The sequence below is a fragment of the Monodon monoceros genome, unplaced genomic scaffold, assembly GCF_005190385.1.
Source record: "Monodon monoceros isolate NGI ecotype Baffin Bay Population unplaced genomic scaffold, NGI_Narwhal_1 Super_Scaffold_21, whole genome shotgun sequence".
In the NCBI taxonomy this organism is placed as follows: domain Eukaryota; kingdom Metazoa; phylum Chordata; class Mammalia; order Artiodactyla; family Monodontidae; genus Monodon; species Monodon monoceros.
The window spans coordinates 128,328,898-128,355,010 of record NW_021703778.1 but is presented as its reverse complement, the minus strand read 5'-3'; the positions used below and the strand labels follow the sequence as shown (position 1 = coordinate 128,355,010).

The window sequence follows — 26,113 nt, the reverse complement described above, 5'->3', positions numbered from 1 at the left end:
ATACCAAAGGGGATAAATAATAACTTAGCAACACTATTTTATCCATAAAAAGTCTAAAATTTTCATGTGCTAATGGATATATCAGATAAAAGGATACAAATACTGCTCTTGATAGAGATATTCACTATACAGAGCATCTTCTAATGCTTGAGGAGTGTTTATTCGGAAGCAATAAAAGTGCTTCTGCAGAGCTTCATATAATTTTTGAACACTGCACCCCCAGTAGCAAGTAAGGAGGCTATCTTCAAGGCAATCTGTTGTCAAAGTTATGCCAGCTGTGGAAAACAAACGAGACAAAGAGAAGAAAATTACCTAATGCTATGTCTACTACAATTATACATAGCCAGTAACAAAACCTTCCTTTTGGTTGCTGGCCAGGCTGACGGCAGTTAAAGGAACTCATTAAAGGGTACGTGCCTATAAATGAAGGAAATGGTCTCTAAAACAAAAGATATAAAAACTTCAATGTCTACACAATTTTAAAGCGCTGTCAGTAAACTCTAATTTACATTATTTTATATTTATTCTTGGAAGTTATAAAGATTTTTTTTTGATGACTTCAAGACTCTTCCCACATATATTTAAAAAACTGAAATACAGTTCACTATTGATAACCTACCACTCTAATAGTGTATATAATCCTAACTACAAGAAGTAATAGAGCTGTCTCTAAAAGTGGATGCATACAACCCATGCGGTCCAGAAGATGATCAGTGGAGTAGGAAAAACATTAAGAAGAAATTGAGCCTTACTAACGTTAACATACTCATTGACAACACTGATATACTCTTGTCACACAGTTAATGTCCCATGTAATATGCAAAATATCCTAAGGAAAGAGCGGAGATTCCGAAACATGGAGGGTTTAATAGTGTTGCCCTCATTCATTTGTTTGCTTTCAGCATAGTAAAATATATTACAATTTAAGTAAACCTGATTAAGTGGATATATAAGTTATAAGTGGACATTCAAATTATCTTATATAGTTTTGCCTATTTACCTAACACTTACATAGGACTTACTATGCGCCACCTATATGATTTTTTCCCTTGCTCATTGCAGTTGTAGCAATATTAAGTTCAAGGGCAGCAGCATCCAATGTCTCATACTGCTGGCAGTGCAAGCTGCAACATCTAGTGCTCAGTGGCCATGGCATACTTACCAGAGCAAAAGGGCATGGTTTTGGTCATGGTTCCTGGCTGAACAGCCTTGGTCTCTGATTATGGCTCTCCAAACCTACAGGCAATTCTGTAAGCTACTCAATGTCCTTGGAGTCATTTCTGTTGTTTGCAAATAGGAATTTTTATTGATACATTATGTATTTTTTAAAAGGTGATCAAGAGTATGAGTTGGAAGGAGATACACAAACACAAGCAGATGCTCTACAGCAGGGGTCCCCAACCCCGGGCCGTGGATGGGCAGCGGTCTGCCGTAGCCTGTTAGGAACCAGGCCGCACAGCCAGAGATAAGCAACAGGCGAGAGACAGAAGCTTCATCTGCCGCCCCCCATCGCTTGTGTTACCGCCTGAGCCATCCCCCCAACCCTGCCCCGTGGAAAAATTGTCTTCCATGAAACGGGTCCCTGGTGCCAAAAAGGTTGGGGACCGCTGCTCTACAGGACACCAAAAATTGAGCTTTACACTTTTCTTCTCACTATTCAGTAGTATGTATACAGAGTCTCAGATTCTGAACATGTACAGTAGCAGCAACATAGAGCAATTTCTAATCATTGTTAAGCAAAAATCTTAATTGGCAGGAATTTCACATAGGTAATTGGAACAGAATTTGATTTCAAATTTTTAAATAATGCCCAACATCAGGTATTAATTCAAGAATGGAAAATTCAGTTAGTTATTTTTCTTGATTAACTATTGAATAGCTGAAGAGGAACACTCTATTAATACAAATTATATATATATATATATGTATATGTATACATATATATTAAAATCACACATACTTTCCTCTATGTCACTAAAGAACCACAAAACATGAGGAAAGGAAAAAAAGTTGGACGTAGACAGGACAGGAAAAAATATAAAAGGCATATTAAAAAAAGTAGAAAAAGAAAAAAAAAAGGAACCCAGAAAATGATTTCTTAATATTATTGTATTACTGGCAAAAATGCAAAAAAATGTGAAAAGATCTATGTTTAGAGCATAATTATAGCAAATTATAGTTATAGCAAAATGCTGGAACCCACCCAAATATCTATCAATAAGGGATTAAATGAATAAAATATGGAATATTTTATTTTTGTTTAACATCTTTATTGGAGAATAACTGCTTTACAATGGTGTGTTAGTTTCTGCTTTATAACAAAGTGAATCAGCTATACATATACATATATCCCCATATCTCCTCCCTCTTGCATCTCCCTCCCATCCTCCCTATCCCACCCCTCTAGGTGGCCACAAAGCACCGAGCTGATCTCCCTGTGCTATGCGGCTGCTTCCCAATAGCTATCTATTTTACATTTGGTAGTGTATATCTGTCCATGCCACCCTCTCACTTCGTCCCAGCTTACCCTTCCCCCTACCCGTGTCCTCAAGCACATTCTCTATGTCTGCATCTTTATTCCTGTCCTGCTCCTAGGTTCTTCAGAACCATTTTTTTTTTTTAGATTTGTTAGCATACAGTATTTGTTTTTCTCTTTCTGACTTATTTCACTCTGTATGACAGTCTCTAGGTCCATCCACCTCACTACAAATAACTCAATTTCGTTTCTTTTTATGGCTGAGTAATATTCCATTGTATGTATGTACCACATCTTCTTTATCAATTCATCTGTCAATGGACGCTTAGGTTACTTCCATGTCCTGGCTATTGTAAATAGAGCTGCAATGAACATTGTGGTACATGACTCTTTCTGAATTATGGTTTTCTCAGGGTATATGCCCAGTAGTGGGATTGCTGGGTCATATGGTAGTTCTATTTTTAGTTTTTTAAGGAACCTCCGTACTGTTCTCCATAGTGGCTGTATCAATTTACATTCCCACCAGCAGTGCAAGAGGGTTCCCTTTTCTCCACACCCTCTCCAGCATTTACCGTTTGTAGATTTTTTGATGATGGCCATTCTGGAATACTTTATAATGAAGTACTGTAACTCTTAAAAACGAATTGAGCCGTATCAAAATATCTGCATGTACTATCGTGGAACAATCTTCAGAATATATTGTTGAATGAAAAAAACAAGGTGAAGGGAAGTATATATAGTATGTTACTGTTTACCTCACAGGAGAGAATATCTATATATATGGTTTTACTTACACTAAAAAAAAGAACAATGGAAGGATAAACGTTAAAAAAAATATATAAAAACTCAACTTACAGAACATAGAAACCTACCCAGTGTGTTTGCTTTGTAAAAAGAATCAGAGTTCCAGCGGTTCAGAGCTGCATACAAGACTTGTGTACAGACTTTGTACATCTGACTACAATAGGGAGTGTCAGAGTCTACTCACCACTGGATATTACTCATACTTTAACATAATATGTCTCTGAAATTAATAAGTTAACAAAAAGAACTACAGAATCTATAAAATTCTACTCCCTACAATCTTTCATAAACTTTTCCATTAACAGACTGACAAGAGAATGTCTCCCTTTAGTTCTTCCCACTTCTTTGCAAATAGAATTCCCATTCTTACATTTTCTTAATCTTCTATAATTCAGTGTGGACACAACGGCATCTTAGATCTGCTGATCTAACAGATCAATAACAGATCATTAACAATACTGGGGCACAGGCATAAACCAGAAAATTCAGAAGCCAAATTAGGTGAGGCAGCATGGATGTGACCTCTCTCAACCTGCCCTTACGTGCCTAGCTGTAACAGCCAAGTAAAGCACAGCACAAAAGATAGCCTTGCAAAAAACTGGAAAAAAAAAAGGACTACAGTCAAATGAGTTGAGCCGTTAAAAAAGGAGAAACCCTAGGGCAGAAAAGCCACAAACCTTGAAGAAGAAGCCCTGAGAAAGAAGAACTATATACAAGGAGATCATGCATGAGGATAATAAAACCGGAGGGAGTACTGGGAGCTGAAAATTTTAGGTTGTAGGGAAGAGAGGTTCACAAATTCCTCCAAAAATGCTACGTGTGTCATCTTGCACAAGGGAGCTGTTTACAAAAGGACAGCAGAATTCCTGAACCACCACGGTTCTGCACATTTTAATCAGGAATGTTTTCTAAACAAGTTAGTTTTCTCTGTCCTATCTTGAAATTTGTTCTTCCTAAGTGCAAAATGTCAGAATGAACCCCTTATCTACCACTGGGGGGAAAAAAGGTCCTTAGTTCCCTTTAAGTCAATTCAACTCAACTAATATACCCTGAGTACTTACTTTTTTAAAAAAATAAATTTATTTATTTAACTTATTTATTTGGCTGTGTGGGGTATTTGTTGCTGTGCACAGGCTTTCTGTAGTTGCGGTGAGCGGGGGCTAGTCTTCATTGCGGTGCGCGGGCTTCTCACTGTGGTGGCTTCTCTTGTTGCAGAGCACGGGCTCTAGGCGTGCGGGCTTCAGTAGCTGTGGCACATGGGCTCAGTAGTTGTGGCTCGCGGGCTCTAGAGCACAGGCTCAGTAGTTGTGGCACACAGGCTTAGGTGCTCCGCGCCATGTTAGATCTTCCCAGACCAGGGCTCAAACCCGTGTCCCCTGCATTGGCAGGTTGTTTTTTTTTCTTTTTGCTGTTTTGTTTTTGTTTTTCAGCAGTTTTATTATGATGTGCTTATAATGATTTTCTTTGTATTTATTCTACTTGGGGCTTGCAGTGTTTCTTGAGTCTGTGGCATCAGATTCTTTATCTGTTCTAGAAAATTCTTGGTTATTGTATTACTTTTACAACATTCTCTCTCAGCTTTCCTTCTGTAATTAATGGTGTGTGTGTGTGTGTAATGCTCTTTTTTATCATTATTCCTGAAGTATAGTTCTTCAGAAATCCCTAACAAAAATCATCTGATACTTGTCAAATTCTCTATTCTTTGGAAGAATGGGACTCAGTATTTTGGTTCCACCTGTCCTAAGAAATTTCAAAAGCTCTGTTCAACTTCACAGCCTCTCAGCTACTGTTTTCTGCTCAGCTTCTCAGTCTCTTAATTACTCAATTATAAACAAAGAAAAACACCGAGCATCAGGCTAATGGCAGGTGGACTCTTAACCACTGAGCCAACAGGGAAGTCCCTGAGTACTTACTTTTAATGTCATTAAAGCTTCTACCCTGGGGACATGGAAGCATCATAAACCCACATACATTAAATAATAACAAAGCAATCCCAACAACCCACGCCTAATAAACAGAGCTAAACAACTAAGATTAAAACTGATTCTCTGCTTTATTTTCAAGTAAATCAGGTCTCCAGATGTTCACCCTTCCTCCTCTATGTGCCAGGCATCTTAGGTACAGCAGTGAAAATAAAGACTTGCATTTTTAAACTACCTATATACACATCAAATGAAATAACCTCTTACAATCTCACAATTATTGCTCAGAATATTATTTCAATGTTCTGGTTAGACACCTTCAATAACATCCACCATTCCACAGTTTAAACAAATGAATTTTATTCTACTGAATATAATTCCCAGCAAAACGTTCTTCTTATTTCCCCACAGAACATAGATAAAGAATGACATGCATTGCAAAACTACAATGAGGTACCACCTCACACCAGTCAGAATGGGCATCATTAAAAAGTCTACAAATAACAAATGCTAGAGAGGGTGTGGAGAAAAGGGAACCCTCCTACACTGTTGGTGGGAATGTAAGTTGCTGCAAGCACCATGGAAAACAGTATGGAGGCTCCTCAGAAAACTAAAAACAGAATTACCATATGATCCAGCAATCCCACTCCTGGGCATATATCCAGACAAACCTATAATTCAAAAAGATACATGCACCCTTATGTTCACAGCAGCACTATTCACAATAGCTAAGACATGGAAACAGCCTAAATGTCCATCAATAGATGAATGGATAACGAAGATGTACATATATAGGACGGAATACTACTCAGCCATAAAAAAGAATGAAATAATGCCATTTGCAGCAACATGGATGGACCTAGAGATTATGATACTAAGTAAAGTAAGTCAGAAAGAGAAAGACAAATACCATATGATATCACTTATATGTGGAATCTAAAATACGACACAAATGAACCTATCAATGAAACAGAAACAGAATCACGGACATAGAGAACAGACTGGTGATTGCCAAGGGGGAGGGGGTTGGGGGAGGGATGGAGTGGGAGGTTGCAGTTAGCAGAAGTACGCTTTTATACATAGAATGGATAAACCTACTGTGTAGCACAGAGAACTATATTCAATATCCTATGATAAACCATAATGGAAAAATATATTTTTAAAAATGTATATATATGTATAACTGAATCACCTTGCTGTACAGCAGTAATTAATACAACATGGTAAATCAACTATACTTCAATTTAAAAAAGAGGGACTTCCATGGTGGCGTAGTGGTTAAGAATCCGCCTGCCAATGCAGGGGACACGGGTTCAATCCCTGGTCTGGGAAGATCCCACATGCCGCGGAGCAACTAAGCCACAAGCCACAACTACTGAGCCCGTGTGCTGCAACTACTGAAGCCCTCATGCTTAGAACCTGTGCTCCGCAACAAGAGAAGCCACCACAACGAGAAGCCCGCGCACCACAACAAAGAGTAGCCCCCGCTCACCGCAATGAGAGAAAGCCCGTGTGCAGCAATGAAGACCCAACACAGCCAAAAATAAATAAATAAAATAAACAAATTTTTTAAAAAAGAATGATATGCATTAGTATTTGAAAAATTAAAATACTTCAGTAAGCATGCAACAAGTCTGCACACTTAAAATTTTTTTCACATACTTCACTAATGCTACTGTTAGCATCTTGTGTGTTGGACATAGCAGAGAGGTCATCTACTTACTGGGTATCTTTTCATTTGCTTCTAACATTTACAGGGTGGGCTCTATTTGAGACTTTTTCTGCATGAAAGACAGACTGATGGATTTCCTCACACATTCTAGCTCACAAGTGTCCTGTATTTGTTTGCTCATGATGTGACAGTTCTTCTTTTTCAGTGTTTCCAGGCTTGTGGAACTGTGCTGCAAGAAGGACAGTTTTGTGCTGGTGGATTTTTTTTATTGGCAGTCCTGCTCAAAAGCCAGATGTGACATTATAGCAGGTCTAAGTACGTGTCCATAGAGGTTAGCGATCAGGAAACCACCACAGTTCTGCACATCTTAATCAGGCATGTTTTCTAAACAAGTTAGTTTTCTCTGTCCTATCTTGAAATTTGTTATTCCTAAGTGCAAAATGTCAGAATGAACTGCTTATCCACCATGAGGGGGAAAAGAGGTCCTTAGTTTCCTTTAAGTCATAGGGTAATCATACAATATTTATAGGTAAGGAATAGGAAAAAGAAATTTTGTACTTTTTCAACGTAAATCAAGATTTACTTAAGGTTGGACTTCCCTGGTGGCACAGTGGTTAAGAATCCGCCTGCCAATGCAGGGGACACGGGTTAAAGCCCTGGTCTGGGAAGATCCCACATGCCGTGGAGCAACTAAGCCCATGTGCCACAACTACTGAGCCTGCGCTCTACAGCACGTGAGCCACAACTACTGAGTCTGCGTGTCACAACTCTGAAGCCTGCACGCCTAGAGCCTGTGCTCTGCAGCAAGAGAAGCCACAGCAATGAGAAGCCCACACACCAAAACGAAGAGTAGCCCCCGCTCACTGCAACTAGAGAAAGGCCCCTCACAGCAATGAAGACCCAACGCAGCCAAAAAAAACCCACAAATAAATGAATGAATTACTTAAAAAAAAGATTTACTTACGGTTGATAATCCCTGTTGACTATGTACACTGATGACAACTGATTCTAGAAGTTAGAGGCTGGAAGATGACTAGACAAGAAGGTCACAGGTGCCAAGGGAGAGGATGTCAAGAAGGAAGGCCTGGCCAACTCTGCTAAACACTGCAGAGAGAGCACTAACTCAGGCCGGAAATGCGTCCCCTGGATTTTACGACGTGGGGGGGGGGCCAGAGGTGGGGGCTGAAGCAGTAATTAGTGACCTTGGAGAAGGCCATCTCAGTACAGGGATACAGGCAAAAATCAGACCGCAATCATCTGAGGCGTAAAAGGGAACGAGCTAAGAGAAGGCAAATGCAAACCACTTTTAAGAAGCTTGGCTGCAAAGGGAGGAAGAGAAAGAGGACAGTGGCTAGAATAAGATGACAAGTTGAAGAAGTTTGGGGTTGTTTGTTTAGAAGGTACCAGAAATGTGAGCAAGTGTGAAAAATGATAGGGTCTTAGCCCAGAAATTCTTGTAGAGCTACAGAACTGTGTGGAGAACTGCCTACTCTATATCTCTACTTAACTGTCACAGAAGCATTTCAAAGTCACAATTTCAAAACTGAATTCATTACCTTTCTTCCAAAACCTGTTGCTCCTCCTGCACTCCTTACCTTGGCGATAGGATCTGTCTATGGAGGACCCACGCAAAGAACTTGAATTTTCCTTGACTATTCTCTCTTACCTGTCCCACCCTATGTTTTATACATAACAAACTACTTATTGTTTCTCTAATGTATTATTCTGTTTATATCTCATTGCTGTGCTCATGCTTCTCTCTCTACCTAGAATTTTTCCCAATCCCCAAAGATAAACACCTACTTATCTCAAAACTCTACTCACCAAAAAAAAAAGGGGGGGGGTGAGAAAAATAAGACAGAGGGAGACACACACACAGCACACTCCTCTTTATGAAGCTTTTCCGGTATATGCTTCCGCAAACTTAACCCTTTTCCTTCTTTCTTTTACTCCAGTGGTTCCTAGATGATCTTGCAGACAATTTATTTCCCCAAGTACAGAAATAAACAACCACCATTTATTATTACCATTTAATACCAAAATACCATAATTTCAGATGAAAAGATGGCTGTTCTTCAGAAGGGTAGCAACCTTACATTAGCTATACTTATACTACACTGCCTTACTTTTCTCACTGCACTGAAGAACAATGAAAATGGCACAGTGTCCTAACAGACTTCTCTTATTAACACCTGTGATACTTTATTTTTCTCATACAAATGCCTCTATTTACTAGTTGATAAGCTCCTTAGGAGCAAGGTTTGTGAATTATTAGTCTTTGTATCTCTGGTATGTAGCATAGCTCCTGGAACAGAATAGGGGCTCAATAAATGTTTGTTAAGTCTGAGGAAGAGAAAGCAGTAGAGAAAGAAAATTAAACGGCTAAGCAGTAGAGAAAGAAAATTAAAGCGTTAATTAAAAGGCTATAGAAAGAGAGAAAAATCTTTGGAAAATAGCCACCAACTTGTAATTGAAGCTGAAGATGGACTGGTGATCTCTAAGCCAAAAGGATTCTTGACTTGTCTCATTTGCTTTTTGAAAACTCTTGTGTTGAACTGGGTCTCTTCCGAATTTCTCAGAATTACTGGAACATCCCAACCAAACCTGAAGAAAGGTAAAAATAAAATAAGACATAATTTTAATAAATATTGAAACTTTATATGTAAAGAATGCTGTGCTTTATTAGTTATTCCTGTTAACATAAGTATCAGAAAAATAGATTCAGTTACTCAAAATTTTACATTATATTGCAGAATTAATCCAAAACTAAGAGATATTAGAGGCCCCATAGAATTGCAATATATTGTTTGGCTGGCTGAATCAACATACTCTTGAAAACAGAGAGTTCTACTGTTAACTATTGTTGATTACAAAGGAGTGCCATGATTATAGATAAAATGAACCTAACACAGTAGCAAAAAGAATTATTGAATTTTTTAAATGAAATGAAAAGCAAATATATATTTAATGTGCAGACTATTTGATATTATTTATGGGACAAGAGAACTTTTAAACACCAAATATAGCCCTTCATTAATATAACATATTCTCTACTTTTAAATTTCATGTAAAAATGTGATAATGAACAGACTTAGAGGGAAAATGGAAGGGATAAACTCAATTCCTTATAAAAGTAGAAAGCAGCTGAGTTTACTCAGTTTAAACAAAACAACTTAAAATGAAAACACATTAGTTAAACCAGGGGACTTTAGGTTAAGATAGCACAGTTAGATTCATGCTTTAATGCACTCTTTTCTCTCCACACACTTAGCAGTGATAGATGAAAAAAAATAAAAAGAGAAATCAGAAGGACCGCACTGAAATGAGTAAACAAACAGCAGGTGTGTTTAAACAAAGCAATAGTACTGCTCAGCAATGAGAAGGAGTAAATTATTACCACAACCACATGGCTAAATCTCAAAAACAACATACTGTGCAAAAGAAGCCTTACATAAAAGAGTACATGCTCTATGACTCCACAATAGGAAATTCTAGAGCAAGCAAAACTAATTTATGGTAGAAATAAAATACAGAACAATGGTTCTTCTAGGGGTGCAGGAGTATGGACTGACTGGGAAAGGGCACAAAGAAACTTGCTCTGGTGATGGTAATGCTCTTACCTTGACTGAGGTTTGAGTTGTATAGATATGTTGGTAACACTTAAGATTTGTACATTTCACTGTATATAAATCTTACTTCAAAAGAAAAATACAAAGAAAAACAAATATTCAACTCTAGCTAAAAATATGCAATGCTTTAGTACTTATGGATAAAGAGTATAACTTACTTTGAAGTAATCAAGAAATTAACATGGATTGATGGGTAGACAGAGGAACGGATGGATGGACAGATATGTAATGAAGACATTATAGTGAAATGTTGATTGTAGAACTTAAGTGATGGGCATATGTGTGTTCACTACGTAATTCTTTTAAGTTTTCTGTATGTTTGAAAATTTTAATAATAAATTGTAATAAAAAAGAGACAGCTGGGTTAAAAGACAAATCTTTACGGATCTGAAAAGGAAAAGAAATACAAAGTAATGAGTAAGGCTGATGCCATGGTTTGATGGGTTCTGAGTCTGGCAGCAGGCAGTGGCAACTAAGCCTTCACATGGTAAGAGGGCTTACAGGTTGTCCACTCAAGACAAGGGCCAGAGCCAGGTTCACAACTTGAATCCAGGAGCTGGGTTAGGCTTATATCAATATGGGACAGAACTTTCATTACAAGACCTACTCCCTGATGAGGGAGTCTAGAAATCTGGTTAAACAAGCAAGGATGAGGAAAAAGGAGGGGGACAGGGGACTTCCACTAAAATTTAGGTTGCAAACTAAAATTTCAAAACACATGAATAAATCTAATGCCAAGAGAAAGCCAATAAAATTAACAAATGAAATAAAATTTCACTCTAAATGATTTTAATTTTATAGAACAGTTGGATAAGCCTGTTCTGTTCCTGCTTTAAAAAGCTGAAAAGCAAGCCTCTAACAGATCAAAGCATTCCAGGTAAGTTAACTGAATCCCAAAACAAAGTTCAGGAATATTTGTATGAATACAAAAACATCCAGCACCCAATAAGGTAAAATTCACAATGTTTAGCATCCAATAAAAAATTAACAGGCATGCAAAGAAGCAGGAAAATATAACCCATAATGAGCAGAGAAATGGTACAGATACTAGAATTAGTAAATAAGGATATCAAAATAATTTTTATAACCATATTCCATATGTCAAGAAAATAAGTAAAGATCAAGCATATAATATAGAGACATGGATGATATAAAAAAGATCCCAATCCATTTCTGAAGATGAAAAATACAATGTTTTGGGTGAGAAATACACTGGATGGGATTAGCAGCAGGTTAGATATTACAGAACAAAAGATTAGTAAATTTGAAGACATAGCAGCAGAAAGTATCCAATATGAAACACAAAGGGAAAAAAGGCTGCACAAAAGAACAAAACATCAGTGAGCTGAGGGACAAGTTCAAGCAGTCTAACATAGGTGTGACTGAAGTCTGCAGTGGAGGGGAAGAGACAATACAGGAAAATTACAATACCACTCAGGAACATAAATATAAAAATTCTTAACAAAATTTTGGCAAATTAAATCCAACAGTATATAAAAATATGTCAAGACCCAGCAAAGTTTATCTCGGGAATGCAAGGCTGGCTTAACATTACATTAAAAATGTAATGTAATTCACCATATTAACAAACTAAAAAAGAAAAACCATACAATCTTCTCAATACATGCAGAAAAACTGCTTGCTAAAATCCAATGTCTGGTCCTGATAAAAACTGTCGGCAAACCAGGAATGTAAAAAAAGAACTTACTCAACCTGATAAAGAGAGGCAATAAAAAAAAAAAAAAGTATAGCTAACATCATACTTAATTAAAAACTGCTTTCTTCCTAAAGCGAGAAACAAGATACTTAATAGCCATGTATCCTTAAGCAATCACTCAACCTCTGTGTAACTGTTTCCCCACCTGTAAATGTCTGTAACAGGGCTTGGCACTATGTAAGTGATGATGATGATGGAGTGGACTCAGGGGTTGGAAGAGAGAAAACAGAAATCCAGTAACTTCTCCTCTTTGATTCTCATAATCAATTACCCCACAGCTTTTGTCTCCACTGCTCACCATTGCCCCAGTGCCCTTTAGAGGTCAAGTCAGGCATACGGAGTGGTAGGACACAAGATATAACCTTCCTGTTACAGCCATAACACCTTCCCTTTCTTTCCTTCGTCTCTTGGAGTGAAAAAAAGCAAAGAAAAAAACACCACTCTATGCATACTCCTCATTATATTCCCTGGCCCTTTCCTCATTATTTAATTCTCCCTACCTCTCCCCACCCTTTTCTTTCTTTACCCATACTGCCTTACTCTTTATACCCACTGTACCAGCAGTAAGAGCTAGAAGTTAGAGCTCATGGTGTTCATTTCTACTGTAGGTTCAAGTACTGTATTTCAGGTACTTTATAATGTTGTACCTAAAAATTTCAATCAAAGAATCCTTTAAGGCAGGGGTCCCCAACCCCTGGTACCGGTCAGAGGCCTGTTAGGAACTGGGCCGCACAGCAGGAGGTGAGCTGCGGGTGAGCGAAAGAAGCTTCATCTGCCGCTCCCCAGCGCTCACTTACCGCCTGAGCCATCCCCCCACCCCTCCCCGTCCGTGGAAAAATTGTCTTCCACAAAACCCGTCCCTGGTGCCAAAAAGGTTGGGGACTGCTGCTTTAAGGTACAGAAGCCAGAAACCACAAAAGGCAAGGCTTTGGGGAAATTTCTGGAAGCGGTCCATCGTGAGCATAAAATTCCTTTGTAAAATGCTTTTTATACTCCATAATATATTTGGTTTTAATAGAAAAATATTATTTCTCCAAATCCTTACATAAAATCAATATTGTAGGAGGATATAACATAGCTGCTCTGTGGCTTTGGATACACCTCAGAGTGAAACAAATAATTTGACATGTGCAGTGCTGTTTCTCTTTAAGCGTGCTTATCCAATACTGCTTGGCCCAGCATCACATCAACAGTTGGCAAAGCATATCTATTATTAAAAGAAATTCCTCTCTCTCGATTTTTTTTTTTTTTTTTTTTTTTTGGCGGTATGCGGGCCTCTCACTGTTGTGGCCTCTCCCGTTGCGGAGCACAGGCTCCGGATGCGCAGGCTCAGCGGCCATGGCTCATGGGCCCAGCCGCTCCGCGGCATGTGGGATCCTCCCAGACAGGGGCACGAACCCGTGTCCCCTGCATCGGCAGGCGGACTCTCAACCACTGCGCCACCAGGGAAGCCCTCTCTCAATTTTTAATTTCTCTGCCTCATGCTTAATCTTGGGTCTACATTTTCTAATATCTTAAGGTCCTTGATTTAACATCTTTTAAAGTTGTTATGAATCTTGCTCAATCTTTGGCCTTTTAATATTATATAACCTTTTTACTGTGAAGGATAACACACATATAAAAAAGTACACAGAATACTTTTCTGAATAACAAAATATTTGTTATTCAGGTTAAGAACCAAAATAATATCCTCAGAAAGTCTCCTTGTGTCACCTCCCACATACTACCCCTTCCTTCTCTATCTTGATTTCAATTACTATAATTTAGTTTACCTGTTTTTGAACTTTCATATAAGTGGAGGCATGCTGTGTATACTTTTATTTCCTATTTTATCACATTATGTTGAAGATTCATTCTTGTATCTATACTTAGAGCATTTTTGTGGCTGTATAGTATTCTATTGTACAAACATGCCATAATGTGCTTACTCATTCTACTCTTAATGGACATTTAAGTTGTCCCCACATCTTGGCCATTATGAATAATGTTTATATGAACATTTTGTTCATATGCATTTCTGTTAGGAATGGAAATTCTCGGCCATAATGAATAATGTTTATATGAACATTTTCATAAGAGGCTCTCAACGCACATACATGTACATGCACTTCCGTTAGGAATGGAATTTCTCGGCCATAAGGTCTGTGCTTCTTCAACTTTGGTGGATAATCTTAACAACTGCTCTATGTGGTAGTATCAATTTACACTCCACCAGCAATGAATGAGGGTTCCCCTTGCTCCATACCCTTGTCAAAACATTATTAGATATCCTGGTAGGTGTGTGGTGGCACTGCATTATGGTTCTAATTTCTACTTTCCTGAATATTAATGAGGTTGAGCACTTTTTATGTTTATTGCTACTTGGATATCCTCTTTTGTGAAAGCCCTTTGAAATCCCTTCCCTGTTTTTCTACTGGTCTGTCTATTTTTCTTATTTATAGAAAATTCTTTATATGTTCTGAATACAAGCCCTTTATTGGATGTATGTTCAGCTCTTCTACAACCTTGCCTTTTCACGTACATAATAGTATGTTTTTGTTTTTTGTTTGTTTTTTTACATAAATGGAGAATGCTTTTTTTGTGTGATTTATTTTTGGCTGTGTTGGGTCTTCGCTGCGGTGCGCGGGCTTCTCGTTGCAGTGGCTTCTCTTTGTTTCGGAGCATGGGCTCTAGGCACACGGGCTTCAGTAGTTGTGGCACGAGGGCTCAGTAGTTGTGGCTTGCAGGCTCTAGAGCATAGGCTCAGTAGTTGTGGCACACGGGCTTAGTTGCTCCAAGGCATGTGGGATCTTCCCGGACCAGGGCTCGAACCTGTGTCCCCCGCATTGGCAGGCAGATTCTTAACCACTGCGCCACCAGGGAAGTCCCATAATGGTATCTCTTGATGAACAGGGTTCTTAATTTTAACACAAAAGTTATTAACCTTTTCCTTTAAGGTTAATGTTTTTGCTCTTTGGCTTTTCATTACTGCCTTATGTGAATTACGGCCTAACACTGCTACACTTCTGAATTACCATCTCAGACACTTTTGTATTCTTGTCCTCTTAGGGGAGTCAGCCAAGCATGGCTAGTGCAGCCAGCACTCAGTCAAGGCTCTGCGTCCTTATTTGACTTTGCCAGTCTTGCTCCCTTGATATCCTCATGCTTTGAAGAGAAAACAGGGGGTGAGGGGGATAGAGTTCACTGTGTAGCAGAGTGACATCGTAGCCTGACAACACCTCTTGTCCTAAACATCACACTTAATGTAGTCTAAGATCATGTCAGCTGACACACTGATGACTCACGTTGAGCTTTCAGCCTAGAATAACCCTAAACCTTTTCACATACCTGACCCATCGTGAACTTGCTCTTTTGCACAAAAATCCACAACTTTTACAGTTTAAACATATTTGATGTGGACCAATATTTCTATCTTTAATGTACTGCTCAAAAGCCAATATGCAGAAATGATTTGGAATAAGGTTAAATGCTAGAGACTGTCTAAAGAGCAATCCATAATTGGTGCTGCCAAATGGTTCTATAAAATGTTAGTAAGTAGACTCTGTGATGTGTTTCTGGCCACCATTCTACATCTGGCCTTTTTCACATTTTTAGTCAAAAGCGTGAATAAAGACACTGATGCCCTGTGTATCAGATCATGGCTGATATGACATTAGAAGAAACAGTAAAATAGAAAATTGAGCAATTTTCTTTTCAATCAAATTCCATTTTTATCTTTTTCCATTCAAAGTCATTTTGGCAACTGTTAGCAATAGAATACCAACTAAATAAACGTTTCTTAACATTCATTACTTTCTCTTTTATATAAACTCAGCCTCCCACCCTTTTCTTTTCCATTAAGAGAATTTTCCATTCTCTTTACTGTTAAAATTTCATACTTAATCCTCCTGGAATTTTCTATAATTCTGTTTTTTTCCCATTTCTAAAGTGTTTGTTGCACATGTTCATACTGCTTAAACTTCCAGCACAGCAGTAACCTGGGGACTTCCAATTCTGTCCAGACTTTTTCATATTGCCTGTACACTGTCTTACCCTGCACACACTTCCTAAGCTTCCACCCAGCAGCTGAATCAGAACTGACCTCCTTTCCTTGTTGGAGTCTCACCGAGTCCCTCCTGAAAACAATTTACTTTGAGGCTAAAGTGTCAAGCTCAGCAGTAAACAACTTTTATCACCCCTTCAGCCTTGAGTTCTAAAGTCAATTAGAAAACACACAGGCAGCTGTTAATCTGGGCGGGGGCGGCGAGGGGGGGGAAGCTTCTCTCCTGTGCAATCTCCCAAAGTTAGCCTCACTTGGCTAGTTGGATACTGAGATTGGATCAGGATATAAAAAACATTCTTGGGGGAATCCTTGGTAGAGGAGGAGGGTTGTTTCTGGGCAAACTGATGTGCTAACAGACTTCGAGTAAATTACTCAATCTCTAAAATTCTGTGCCTTTAATTGTAAAAAGAAGGGTTAGAATAAGTTATCTTAAGGCCCTATTAAGGTTTGAAATGCCATTTCTAAGAGCTTTGTGTTTTCTTCTAGATTATTCCAAGAAATTTCTTGCCAATAGAAGTGTCATATATTTTGTACCCTAAGCAAATACAAAATAACGCTATATTCTTTCCCTAAGAAGGAATCTGTACCTCATCACACATACACAACCTACTGCATTCGACAAGTAAGATGAGAAACAGTCAAGGTCAGTTTATCAGGAAGGGTTGGCAGGAGACAGCTATTTCGACACAAAGATTTTAATATACAGAACTATTAAAGTACTGGAGGACTGAAAAGCCAAGAAGGGGACACTGAGGTACCCTAGCAAGAAGCAGTTATCCCTCCAAAGGCTAAGGAAACAAAAGGAAGAGTGGGGATTATTACAGTTTAGAAGCTGGGAGAAGGAATCCCCCAGAGCTGGACCCAGACTTTTCCAGTAGGAGTGCTGGCCAGCTGGTGCTCATATTTCTGAAGAAGTGCAATAAGGCTGTTTCTAGGTATGAGGAAAAACTGTAAACTAAAATGAACTGCTGCTACTCAGGCCTACTGTCACTGCCAGGGTGATGCCAGGGCTGCAGGAATGTAGACCAGGAAAAGGAAGCAAACGGTTAACAGAAGTCCAACCTTATTAAATATAGAGCACCTCTGAGTCCAAGTTTCAGTCAACCAAGTATGAGTTAACACTTTAGAGTTAGAAATTTTTTTAGAATACACCCAGATAAATAAATGTAATCTGCTCTATTGTTACATTCTATCCTCCTTGGCCTAACCTACTTACACTCCATTCTCACACATACTACCCAAATTCGCAATGATATAAATGAGCAAACTTTTATAATTCTTTTAGAGGCTAGGCTATTTCTGACTAGGTCAGAATTTTGTCCCTGTCCTGAGGAACATGAAGAGATCTGCACCTCGTGGCAAAAGGTAATAGAGGTACGTCTTGAGTATAAACACCCTTTGCAAAGCAACTGCCCTGGGAGAGGTTATTACAAGATCTTCAAGCAAGAGAAGCCTAGTTTTCTCAGACACGGAAAGCAGGCTGCTTCCACCAAGAAGGAAAGCTCAGAATGACTGGGGTTTCAAGATTCTCAGCTCTGTCCATTTAGATGTTGCCATTCCTAGCTTCAGGGAGCTACTCTTTTCTAGTCAGTGTCCTAAATGAGACATTGACAAGGCTATGTAATTCTAATACCAGCACAAATAAATCTGTGTTCAATTTTTAGCTTTGTGGCATGAAGTAAAGTACTATAAAACCATAACAACCCTTGATTCTCTAAGACTTGATCTGAGAGTTTAAAGACATGAGCTTGTCATTTCCTTTCTGTTAAGTGTTAAGGTGCTTGGTCCCCCAAGGCACTTACTTCAGAAATCATTTAATCACAATCACACAAAGATAGTAAGTTGATTAATTATGAGGCCAACACATGCCATAGATTACTAGAATCTTATTTCCCATTGGCAAGGAGCTAAAGAAATGACCAAAGCCAAATCCCATCTTTGAAGGTCCTCCCCCCAACCCAGGATCCCATTCTGAGTAACGATTTCTTGTATATCAGTCCAGTCAAGAGACCAAAACCACACCAGTATTTTAACAGATAATTTAATGTAAAATTGCTAACCAGATGTTGAAGAACTGAAAAGGCAAAAAGGGGACACTAAGCTTCAAAGAAGTAGTAACAGTGGGAAGCACCTATCACACCTAGGACAAGGAATAGAGCAAAGAGGATTACTACAGCTTAGAAATTTGGAGGAAAGACCCCCATGCACGTGGGACTCGGATCTGAGGAAGGGATATTGAAATCTTTGAGGGGGTTCAATGAGGCTGGTTCTAAGAGAGTGGAAAACTATAAACTGCGACCAACTGTTAATGCCAGGGTGAGGCACCATCACTATGGTGAGACAGAGGAGGACAAGAATCAAACAGAAAGCAGCAAGTCCTTTTGCCCTCCTCTAGCCTTCCACTCCCCTTCCCCTATAGGCAAAGCCTCATTGAGGCAGCGAGCTAGTAAAGAAGAAACGTGGTTTAGAGGTTCTGCCCCAGATTCACAGAGCAGAGTATATAAGGGTGGTATGAAGCCTGGAGATGACACTTTAATAATTCGCAGTCCAGAGGAAGCAGAGAGTAGCTGCAGAGTTAGGTTCACTGATTATTTGAAACTATTAAAGGATGTATATGGCATTTTGGTCTCCTTTCTGCACAGTGCCTGGTAAATAGCAAGAGCTTAATAAATGTAGCTATTAGAGCTCACAGAAACCATCACACAGTTAAATAGAGATACCATACTTCCAGTTGCATGATTCTCTGCTATGGCCACTGGGATTCCAACAACCAGGTGCTCCTGTCTTTCTCCATTCCCACACAGTGCAAGTGGACAGGGGAAAAGTGGAAAGAAACGCAGAGCAGTACCGAGGTAAGAACCATGACAGAGAAAACAGATGACCAATTGAAATTATATTTGGGGGGGTTAAAAAAAATGACAAGCATAGTGAAAAAGCATAGTGGATTAATGGGTTTACCTCCTGCCTAGAGAACTATCAGATAGTTGATTTGATGAGATCTAGATGGTTTTCATTGTTTCTACTCAATGAATCTGTAGCCGTGGCTTAGGGCAGCAAATAAACACTAGTAAAAAGGTTATCTAGATGGGCAAAGCTAACCCAGATGGAGAGAATGGGTGGGTTAGGCTCAAGATAACCGGTTAGGCCCAAATCAGGATGGAAGTGAGTGGCACTTACATGGTCTTGTGTCCTCAGCAGTGCTTAGTTCAGACTTCTGAAAGTTCTACAATTACCTGGCTTTCCACCCCTTGTAAAAGTCATACTTAAATGGAGTGTTTAGATAATCATTAAGTTTTCAAACCAAGCCAAATTTGGCAGAGCCAGGATTTGAGCCTAAGTCTGTCTGACCCCAAAGTCTGTCTCTTAACCACCACAAACATGAGGTTCCTAACTACCCTTCACCCACAGATGCCACCATCATTATCAGTATGGTCTTCACTTATTTTCCTCTTACCAGTACTAAAGACGGACATCTGAGATACCTAATTAGTTGAATTAGGCCGACTGAAAATTAATTTTAAAATAATTAGGCCTATTGAAAATTAAAATTTAAGGATATAATGTAATTATCAACTAGTTACTTATTTTCCTTAATGGAGGAAAATTACACTCTTGAAGACAATAACACTAACATTATAGTCACTAAAAGTCCTGTGTTAAGACAGCTTTCAGCTTTTCTCACTTAGGCAACATCTTCCTAACTCCAATTACAAACTTTCTTGAAATGAACAATAGCAAGAAAGTCTGATGGGTCAAGAATAACAAATTGTGTAATACTGGTCTTATTCTTCCCCCACCAACCAACAAGGAATTTTATGATCTACTGCTGATAGGGTGGGAAGCAGTGTGAAAACATTAAAACTTTACTTAGTTCCTAAAGATGGCATATTTTTCAGAAATTGACCAGGGCTTGTGTCCTTTCTTTAACCTAATCACATATATGTGCTCAAAGGGTATTTTAAAACTCATTTTACACAGCCTGCTCTATTCGCTAGCATGTCTTCTCTGACCCTCTGCTCATGTATTCTCTGAAATGCTTTCTATTCTCTACTATACACCTTTAACTCCATTTATTTTTCAAAATACTCATTCTTCAAATTCCAGCTCATGTCTCTCTCCTCAATGGATGAGGCCTGTAAGATGGTTTCAAATAGCTGTATTTTTAAGGCTTCCTAAACATGATACAATGGCATCTCCTCAAGAGAGAAATTTTAGAATTTCTGAGCTAGAATTGCTCAGGGATGAGCTAACAGTCTACTCTCCTTGTCTCCAATAGGTAAAGTGCCCTTACCCCTTACTGTAACTTATCTCTAAGGTCTCTTCCAGCTCTAAAATTATGTCTTTATGGTTCTATCGATCTAAATACTCCTTCAAAAGGTGTGAAATATGTGTAGAAACCATTAAATTCTCAAACGGTAACAGAGTTCTGTCAGTTATAACTTATACTGTAAGATCTGAGGCCAAGTGCTCAGTTCAGGTCAGAACAACAAGGATCAACTCGGTTTACTGTCCACGTCTGTGGACTGCACCGCGGATGACGGGTTCACTCGGGCACACAGTAGGCCCCAATTCCGGACAAAAGTCTGTTGTACAACCTCTCTATCCTAACACCAAGACCTGGCCCTTACTGGTTGCTTTATCGTCTAGAAACAAAGCTGGGTAAAATACCTCAATCCGGCACCACCCTCAGATGCGCGCAGCGACGGGGACCGGACGATGATGCGGAGCAGTGATGCAGGTGCGGTGTCCACCTTGTTTTCCTCCCGGAGCCAGTCGGAGCTAGTCGGAGTCCTCGGCACCGGCTCTCCGACAGCCCCAGGTGCCCCAATCCAGCAGCCACCCAGCTCCTCTGCCCCCAGTTGCCCGCCGCGACCCCACTCCCTGGCTGTCCGCCCCGTCGTCCCTTGCCCCTGGCCCTGGGGCACTTACCATCCCAACACCAGGCCGGTGGTCACGATGAAGCAGGTAAAGACCACCGCGATGTAGAAAAGCGGCGAGTACTCGTAGAGCGTTACTAGAAACACCGCAGCCATCAGGGTCTCCTAAGCTGAGCCGAGTTCCAGCCGCTGAGCCCAGTCTAGCCCAGCCGGGCCCTCTCGGCCAGGGTAAAAGCCACTACGGTGCCCCGGAGCGGACAAACTTTGTAGATCCGCACTAGCCTGGAGCTCCGGCAGACTAGTTAGGGGTAGCCTCGCGGACTGCGGGAGCCTGCGTGCCAATCACGAGGCGGCCTACAGGGCTCGCCCCGCCCCTCCCGCTCCCGTCCAGGGTTATTGGCTTCGCAGAGGGGCGGGGCCGAGACTCGCACCGCCCGCGACTCGCACCGCCCCCGACTCACGGGCTTGGTGTCCAGCGAGCGTCTTATTTCGTGGTCTGCCCCAGCGGTCTGCGCTTGTCTGCGGCAAAGTCTGAATAGATGTTGGTGCCAACCCCGCCCAAGACTCAGGTAGTTTTTCTGATGCCAGAGAGAGGAGGCACAGTCCGAAATCCACGTCACAGAGTCAAAATCCTGAGATCCTGCCTATTAGATCTGAGGCGGTTGTGGGAGGAAGAGGGCGGCTGCATCTACAAAGTAAAATAACCCCACACCTACTCTTGTTTTATGTACAAAACTTACAAATAGGCACTGTACGAAACACCAAAAAGAGTCTCACAAGCAGTTTATAGGAGCCTTGTCAGCATTTTCAAGTTGGATTTAATGCTAGAGGAAAATTAGCATTGGGTGTCAAGATTCTCAGAAATAAATCAACTGTCCTCCCATATCCCTTTCTTTTTTTCCTCCCCTATACCCCTCAAATTAGAATTAGATATTTGAATATTTTTTGCATTAATTTTCACTTTAATAATAATTTTAAATATGTATTATGTGTATATATGTGCATATATATACATATACATATATACAGTTGACCCTTGAACAAACGCAGGTTTGAACTGCACAAGGTCCATTTATAGGTGAATATTTTTCAATAGTAAGTACTATAGTACTACACAGTCTGTGGTTGGTTGAATCCGTGGTTGAGGTATCGCAGATACCAACTAAAGTTATACCCGTCTCTCTCAACACTTCCACTGAGATCTCATGGGTTTGCGTTTGGTCCCAAGGCCACACCTAGCGGCCACGGAGTCAGGGAAACGCAGCATCCCCGCTACAGATCAAGGATTTGTTACCACGGAAGAAAGGGACAAAGGACCTAGAGATAGATAACTAGTAGTCCCTCCACACTCCCAAATCACCAGTAAAATTACTGCTGGAGGAAGATGAGCTAAATTTGTCCTGTGGCTTCACCTATCCTTTGGTGAATGACAACGTATTGGGTATTCTCTGGAGTAGTGCTGTGTGAGAAGCTTGGTTCAACAGCATAATTTTTTTAATTAATTAATTAATTTGTTTATTTTTGGCTGCATTGGGTCTTCGTTGCTGCGCACGGGCTTTCTCTAGTTGCGGCGAGTGGGGGCTCCTCTTCGTTGTGGTGTGTGGGCTTCTCATTGCGGAGGCTTCTCTTGTCCAACAACGTAATTTTTTTTTTTTTGCTGTACGCGGGCCTCTCACTGTTGTGGCCTCTCCCGTTGCGGAGCACAGGCTCCGGACGCGCAGGCTCAGCGGCCATGGCTCACGGGCCCAGCCGCTCTGCGGCATGTGGGATCTTCCCGGACCAGGGCACGAACCCGTGTCCCCTGCATCAGCAGGAGGACTCTCAACCACTGCGCCACCAGGGAAGCCCTGGACATTTTTTATTATTATTATTAAAGACAACACTGCAGTGATATTCTTAAAGCTAAATCATTTCCTTGGGATAAATTTCTAGAGGTGGAACTTTCGGTTCAAAAAGTATGTATGTCTTAAGCCTTTGAAGAAACACCGTTCTCCAGAAATGTTGTACCAATTTATGTTCCCTGCCTTTTATCCTCGGTTTTGTCATCATTTGATATTGTCACTTAACAAAATCTTGGCTAATGTGAAAGGCAATTTTATTTCAATAAACAATGAAGAATTTTCATAATGGAAACAAAAATGTAAGGAGTTCCAAGTGAAAGTGGTATATTAAACATATGCCTATAAGTTTGCTCTCTCCCAAAACTCCACTAAAACTACATCAAAGGGATTTTAAAAATAAATCAACAAAAACAAGAACAGGAAATAAAATAACAGCAGCAACATATTGGAAGATGGAAAACAGCTGAACAAGGATAATTCACTAGCCAGGCTATTAAAGCCAAATCCCAAACCAGCAGTGGAGAAATAGAACCAACCTGACTCACACCAAAGAATTCTCAGAAAAAAGAACAGGAACTGACACAAATTTAAGACAAGCCCTAATTTTCCACTTGGATAACTGCTACAACCATTGAAACTTGTAACTTTATTTCCAACATAGATTATTTCTAGTACACTCTACACAGTGCTGGCAAACATTTTTTTTTAACACACATATATATTTTTAAACATGTCTTATTTCACTCCACTGCCAAAACTTCTTGGTTGTCATGCTATATGTCCTTGAAAATAAAGTTCCAAGTTCCTTATTTAGCATACCCATCTATCCATGACCCAGCTCCCACTTACCTCTTAGTTATTCATTCATGAAATGTTTATTGAGGGTCAGTATGTGCCAGACACTGTAGAAAACAATAGGGATACAATAATAAGCAAAAAGTGACACATCTCTGTTCTCATGGAGTTTATCATCTAATGGAAAAGACAAACATTAACCAAAGAGTCTTGAACAAAATATAAAGGCAAAATTATAACTGCTACTAAAAATAGGTACATGGAGCTATGAGAGTAAATAATGGGGAAATGGGGAATATAAGGAAGATCAAGGAAGGCTTCCCTAAAGAACAGATGGTTGACCTGAGAGCTGATGGAAAGAGGTTTACCAGGCAAAGGGACAGGATGGGACAAAAAGCATTTAGGTCAGAAGCTACAGCATGTGCAAAGGCCCTGTGGTGGGAAAATCATAGCATACCTGAGAGAATGAAAGGCCAGCATGGAGAGGGAGGAGGAACATGCTATGAGATGAAAATGGAGACATAGGTAGGACCCAGATCATACATGAGTCTTGCCATTTTAACTACTCAAATAACCTAAGAGCAATGAGAAGCCTCTGATATGACTGAAGAAGAGAGTTTTATGGACTGAATTGTGTCCCCTCCTCAAAATTCGTATGTTGAGGCCTTAACCCCGCAATGTGACTGTATTTGAAGATAGGGCCTTTAAGTAATGAAGGTTAAGTGAAGTCATAAGGGTGGGATCCTAATCTTATAGGACTGGTGTACTTATTTAAAAAAAAAAAAAGACAAGACACCAGAGATTGCTCTCTGTGTACACGTGTGTACAGAGAAAAGGCCATATGAGAACACAGCAAGAAAGCAGCTGTCTAAAAACCATGGAAGAGAATTCTCTCCCGAAAGACTGCTGGCACCTTGATGTTGGGCTTCTGGCCTCCAGAACTATGAGAAAATTTCTATTGTTTTCGCCACCCAGTCTGTGGTATTCTATTATGGCAGCCCAAGCAAACTAATATAGGGAATGACATTCTATTTGCATTTTATTTTATTTTATTTATTTAGTTTTTTTGCGGTACGCGGGCATCTCATTGCTGTGGGCTCTCCCACTGCGGAGCACAGGCTCCGGACACGCAGGATCAGTGGCCATGGCTTACGGGCCCAGCTGCTCCGCGGCATGTGCGATCTTCCCGGACCGGGGCACGTATCCGTGTCCCCTGCATCGGCAGGCGGACTGTCAACCACTGCGCCAACAGGGAAGCCCCTATTTGCATTTTAAATCAATTACTTTAGCTATTGTGTAGAAAACTTATTGGAAGGAGGCTGGGATGGATATAAGTGAATATGGAGATACCAATTAATAGATTCTTTCAAAAGTCCAGAGAAGAAATATTGGTAACTCTGATTAGGAAAGTGATGAGGACTTGCAGCGAAGTGGATTATTAGTTAGAAGTGATTTCAACTGTGAGTGACTAAATAAATAAATAAAAACAGTATCTTACTTGAGATAGAAGTTTATTTCTCTTTCAGGTGAAAGTCCAGAAGTAGGTAATGCAGGACTGATACAGTGCTTCACAGTGCAAGGGACCCAGGCTTCTATTTTGCTCCACTATGTGTAGCCCCCATTCCTAAGGTCACCTCATGGTCCAAGATACCTGCTGCAGCTCCAGCCACCATGTCCAGATTCCTGCTAGCAAGAGGGAGGAAAAAGAGGAAGAATGAGACACCATTTCAATTTAAGGAAACTCTAAGGATATACGACACATTCTGTTGGCCAAAATTTAACTGTAAGGGAGGCTGGAAAATACAGTCTTTGTTCAGGGTGGCTGTGTGTCCAGCTAAAACTAGAAGGCTCTATTACTTACAGAAGGAGGAAACAGTTTGAAGGAGAGAACTCTTGTCACAGAAGAAGTATACAGGACCTAATGATGCATTGGACATGGGGCATGAGAGTAGCAGGAGTTGAAGTTTCTGGCTTCTTCTACCAGTTGAGTGGATGTAGCTGTCATTCACTGAAATTAGATCCTAAATCTCCAATCTCTCAACTCTCATCCCTGTTCCCCTTCTCTCATTTCCTCCAAATACAAATCTTAGACCTATTGAATTACCAGTCTTCTAAAATACATTAGAGATGCAGGTATGTGAGGCCTGAAGCACATACCATTTGGGGGGCCCATTCTAGGAGGGTGAATACAAAATCACAAATACAGAATTAACTGTAAGGCCTTGGAAAGGGCCTATGCAAGCAAGTGGCCCCCAAACTTAAACTTCATTCACTTTAGGGTGCTTTAAGCCTCACCTTTACTTTATGTATCACCAAGAAAAAAATTGTAAGATGCCAC

At 40.0% G+C, this 26,113-nt stretch overlaps 1 protein-coding gene across 1 annotated transcript in view; it reads right to left on the bottom strand.

Annotated features, from left to right (window-relative positions):
* The window catches only part of CGRRF1 (cell growth regulator with ring finger domain 1), a 28,762-nt gene extending 7,344 nt beyond the window's left edge, over positions 1 to 21,418 (bottom strand). The window contains exons 1-3 of the mRNA XM_029239753.1: positions 21,192 to 21,418; positions 9,339 to 9,478; positions 98 to 275 (exon numbers count right to left, since the gene is read on the bottom strand). Coding sequence (XP_029095586.1) covers positions 98 to 275; positions 9,339 to 9,478; positions 21,192 to 21,295 — 422 coding nt within the window. The 5' untranslated portion in view covers positions 21,296 to 21,418. The remainder of the gene's footprint in view (positions 1 to 97; positions 276 to 9,338; positions 9,479 to 21,191) is intronic.
* Positions 21,419 to 26,113: the final 4,695 nt, after the last annotated feature.